General features: G+C 44.4%; 1 protein-coding gene across 1 annotated transcript; it reads right to left on the bottom strand.

Moving 5' to 3' along the window:
* Positions 1 to 2,507: 2,507 nt before the first annotated feature.
* Positions 2,508 to 3,458, bottom strand: LOC102372587 (olfactory receptor 12-like). The gene has a single exon (XM_006034110.1). The coding sequence runs from the start codon at positions 3,456 to 3,458 to the stop codon at positions 2,508 to 2,510; it is 951 nt and encodes a 316-aa protein (XP_006034172.1).
* Between the last annotated feature and the right edge of the window lie 538 nt (positions 3,459 to 3,996).

The raw sequence follows: 3,996 nt of genomic DNA, 5'->3' as shown, positions 1-3,996 counted from the left end.
GAAAAGGTTGAATGTGTTTTTTCAGTTGTTCAGTCAGCAAAATGTTGAATATGTAACTGTGATGAAAAGCAAGGAGATTGAGAGAGTTAAAGTTAGTACATGATACCTGGTGCAGTAGTAACCATTGAAAGACCCACAATTAATGACAGGGACACAAGGTTTCAGTCATAGGAATCATGACCATTTCAACCAATTGGACGAGTTGCAGCAAATTAAGTTAGGCATTGGTCAAGAGAGTGCGAAGCTACTTAATAAGTTTACCACCAAGTGTAAGTAAATTCCATTCCATGTCAATATGGAAAACCATGCTGAGTTAACTGCACAGCAAGTAAATAAAGAGGTCAAAGGTATCTGTCACCAAAATGCAAAGCAGTGATGTATGGCAGTGGTAGGAGCCTGTGTTTGGATGGTCAGCTTGTGTCCCTTGCATGTTTAATTTGTTGTTGTACCTTATCATTCTAAATTTTGCAAGGCTGATATTGCTTTGTAGCCTTCTGTTTGCAATGTGGTGTTGAATAGCCTAGGCTTTATGATTTGTTAGAATGGCAAAGGAAAAAGCAGCAGCTTGCGCAGTGATTGCCGTAGCCCAGTTGGGGCAAGATTGGATGTGCCCTCTGCTTTGCCCTCAAAAACTTACTTGGTTGCTTGCTGAAACCTGGTAAGCCTTGAGCACAGATGGAAGACATGGTGGCACCAGAGCAGTGACATGACCAGAGTGGGACAATGGGTTACTTCTCCAGGCACCAACGGGGGTGGGGGGGGTGGGGAATGGCTTTTTTCGCAGCACCATAATTGTGGTCAAGGGGCAACAGCTTTCCCAAATTTCTCAGTCCTGATCCCATGGGCTAAGACTCCCTACGGTGAAGCCCTGACCTCCTACATCCCAGTCATGCCTCTAGTTGTCAGTCTCCTGAACACCACAGCCATCAGAGCATCCTTGTAAGGAACACCTTGTCTAACTACTTTCAGTGTGGGGACAGATGCTGGCAGTAGGGCACCATTGTCTAAGCACCTACTAACATAAGGGACAGTTTATTTTGCATTAAAATCAATTGGGTTATTTCCCCTCCTTTCTAACCATGAGTGTTTTATCTTTAATTGGAATTGATTTGGATTTAATTTCCTGCTAGTGGCTTTTGTTACATCCATGGTTTTCTTTTCTTGTGTCAGGTATTTTGCATTATACCAATGATAAAAGCTTCCAGTGAATGATTTCTATGTCTATAGCTATAATAAAAATGCACACAAAGCTTTCACTCTCCTAGGGGTGAAGTGGAAAGGTCATAACTTCCTTTGGCTGTGGTTGGCACACACACTGAGCACTCAGAGCTCACCAGCAAATTGGCACAGTTTCTGCTGGGGGTCCCACATATGTCCTGCCCAGAGTCTCTGCTTTCCAGCAGCTCTGGAGTGAGCTGCCTCATGCACTTCCTTTCTCTCCTCACCAGATGTGGCAGCAGGAGAAAGGAGGGCATGAGGGGCAGTGGCAGTGATGCTCAGCCCCTACCTCCACACAGCTCAGAGGCTGTGAGCTGCTGATGCTCATCGCCTCCTTTGTCATTGTGCTGAACTTTGGGGGAGTGGTGGGAGAAGGCAAGAGGGGAAGAGCAAACAGTAGGAGGCTGTGGAGATGTTTGAAAGGAGGGACACTAGGAGTCCCTGCTCTGGTAAGTTCACAGCACATGCAGAGCTCCACTGATATGCTGGTGAGCTCCGAGAGCTCACTGCCATCCAGGATCACAGTGAGAGGACATGGCAATGCCCTGTTTAGCTGTGTGACACATGAACAATATGCTGTTTTCACTTAAGATGTGCCACACAGCCAAAGGATTAGGGCAGCACCCCTGTTGGAGTGGATGAGCCGTTACAGTTCCTGATCACAAGCTTTCTTTTCCAACCAGGACAGTCAGCCATTGCTGAGTGCCAAATGCTTCCAGTGGATGGAGAAACTTCAAGGAAGATAATGGTTCAAATCCTCCCAACTGCCACTGTTTAACAGCCCAAGCAGTGTGGCTGCACCCCTGTTGCAGCTATCCTGGAAGCGTTTTATGAAATATCAGGGTGGGTAGCTGGAGAGTCAACCCTGAAAGGAAATTGCCATATATACACACAAGCGTGGAAGGGGAAATACAATTGGATTCTAAAATCCAGATCGGCAAGGTCTTGTGGTGATTTCAGTTATGAAATTTGTGCTTTGATAACAACTAGTTTTTCCTGCTCAAGGAAGTTTGGATGCAGAGTTTTGGATGACATGAAATGAAAGGATTAACAGTTTAAGGAAAAGATGAAAAAATAAGGGGTGATGTACTGTATTCAAACACTCATTTTTATCACAGCACACCATATAATAAGGAGAGGACTAAAAATGTCAGTAGATATAAATATAGAGGAAGAGATGGTGGTGAATGAAAAATATGTAGAGAGATGTACCGATGCATGGAAATACTTATTAATTATTTCTCAGTTCACTATGAAGAGTCATTTAGCTCTATATTCACAGAAGAGGCTTACTTTGAAATCATTATCCTACCTATGGTCCTCCTCAATGCATCTTTCACATCTTTGTTCCTGAGGCTGCAGGTGAAAGGATTCAACATGGGGATGACAAGGGTATAGAGCACCGACACCACCTTGCTCTGATGGGGGCAAGACAGAGAACCTGGCTGGGCATTCATAAAGGAAACGGTCCCAAAAAATAAAGCCACAGCCACCACGTGGGAGGAGCAGGTGGATAAAGTCCTGAGCCTGCCCTTGGCCGAGTGAATTCTGAGAATAGCATAGATGATGTAGGTGTAAGAGATGAGAATGATTCCTGAGGTGATCACTATGATGAGGCCAGATATAATAACCAGCACCATTTCATTGGTGTGAATGTCACTGGTGCAGGACAGGTTTAGCAAGGGGGGGATGTCACAGAAAACATGGTTGATCTCTTTAGGCCCACAGTAGCTGAGTGCAAAGGTGAAGCTGGTTTGCACTATAGATTTGGTGCTGCTCCAGATATTGGAGCCCACAATGAGCTGAACACAGACCCTTTTGGACATGGTGACAGGGTAGAGGAGTGGGTTACAGATGGCTATGTATCGATCATACGCCATTGCTGCCAGAATAAAGGCTTCTGTGTTGCAAAAAAACCCAAAAAAGAACAACTGTGCAGCACATCCATTGTAGGAAATGGTTTTGCTGTCTTGTAGGAAGGTGGCCATGGCTTTGGGGGCAATGGTTGAGGAGTAGCAGAGGTCTGAAAGGGACAGGTTCATGAGGAAGAAATACATGGGGGTGTGAGGATGAGGGTCAGTTCGAATGATGAGAATCATGATAGTGTTCCCTAGCACGGTGGCCATGTAAATCACAAGGAACACCACAAAGGGAAGCACCTGGGTCCCAGGTCCACTCCCGAATCCCAGCAGGATGAATTCTGTCAGTGCTGTGTGGTTCTGCTGCCCCATAGACTCCATAGCTCACTTCTTCTAGGGCAAAAAAATAACAAAGATGAAGGAAGTAGCAAAGTACAAGACAGATTGCAGAATGCTTCAAGTCCCTTTGGGCTGATTGTGACAGAGCCCTTCAAGGGTTACTTAAACCTTGAATTAATAAATCTACAGCAAGTCTATTGAAATTCGGAGTTTTCTACAACGAAGCTATTTCTTCATATAACTTCTCCTTATAATAACAATTGGGAAAAGTGTCCTTGGGAGAATATTAGCAAAATATTCTAGTGTCTTGTTCAGTGGTCTCTTTTTGGAATGAAGTATTATTACGCCTTACTATGCTTGGAGGAATGTGGCCCCCAGTCTGTACATGAATATATTTTAAACAGGCTGCAAAAGGGGGTGTAGTCTAACTATTTTCACGGCCCAAACGCTGCTAATTTTCATTGAACTACAATATATTAATGCCTATAGATGCCAGGATGAACAAACACTCAACAACAACTAAAAAGGATAAGTCCACACTTCAGAGGATGGCACTTTAGCAACCGTGGCTCATGTACAA

This window comes from Alligator sinensis, unplaced genomic scaffold, assembly GCF_000455745.1.
Source record: "Alligator sinensis unplaced genomic scaffold, ASM45574v1 scaffold79_1, whole genome shotgun sequence".
NCBI lineage: Eukaryota > Metazoa > Chordata > Crocodylia > Alligatoridae > Alligator > Alligator sinensis.
Note: the sequence above shows the minus strand (reverse complement) of the source record. Positions and strands in the feature narration are given on the sequence as shown.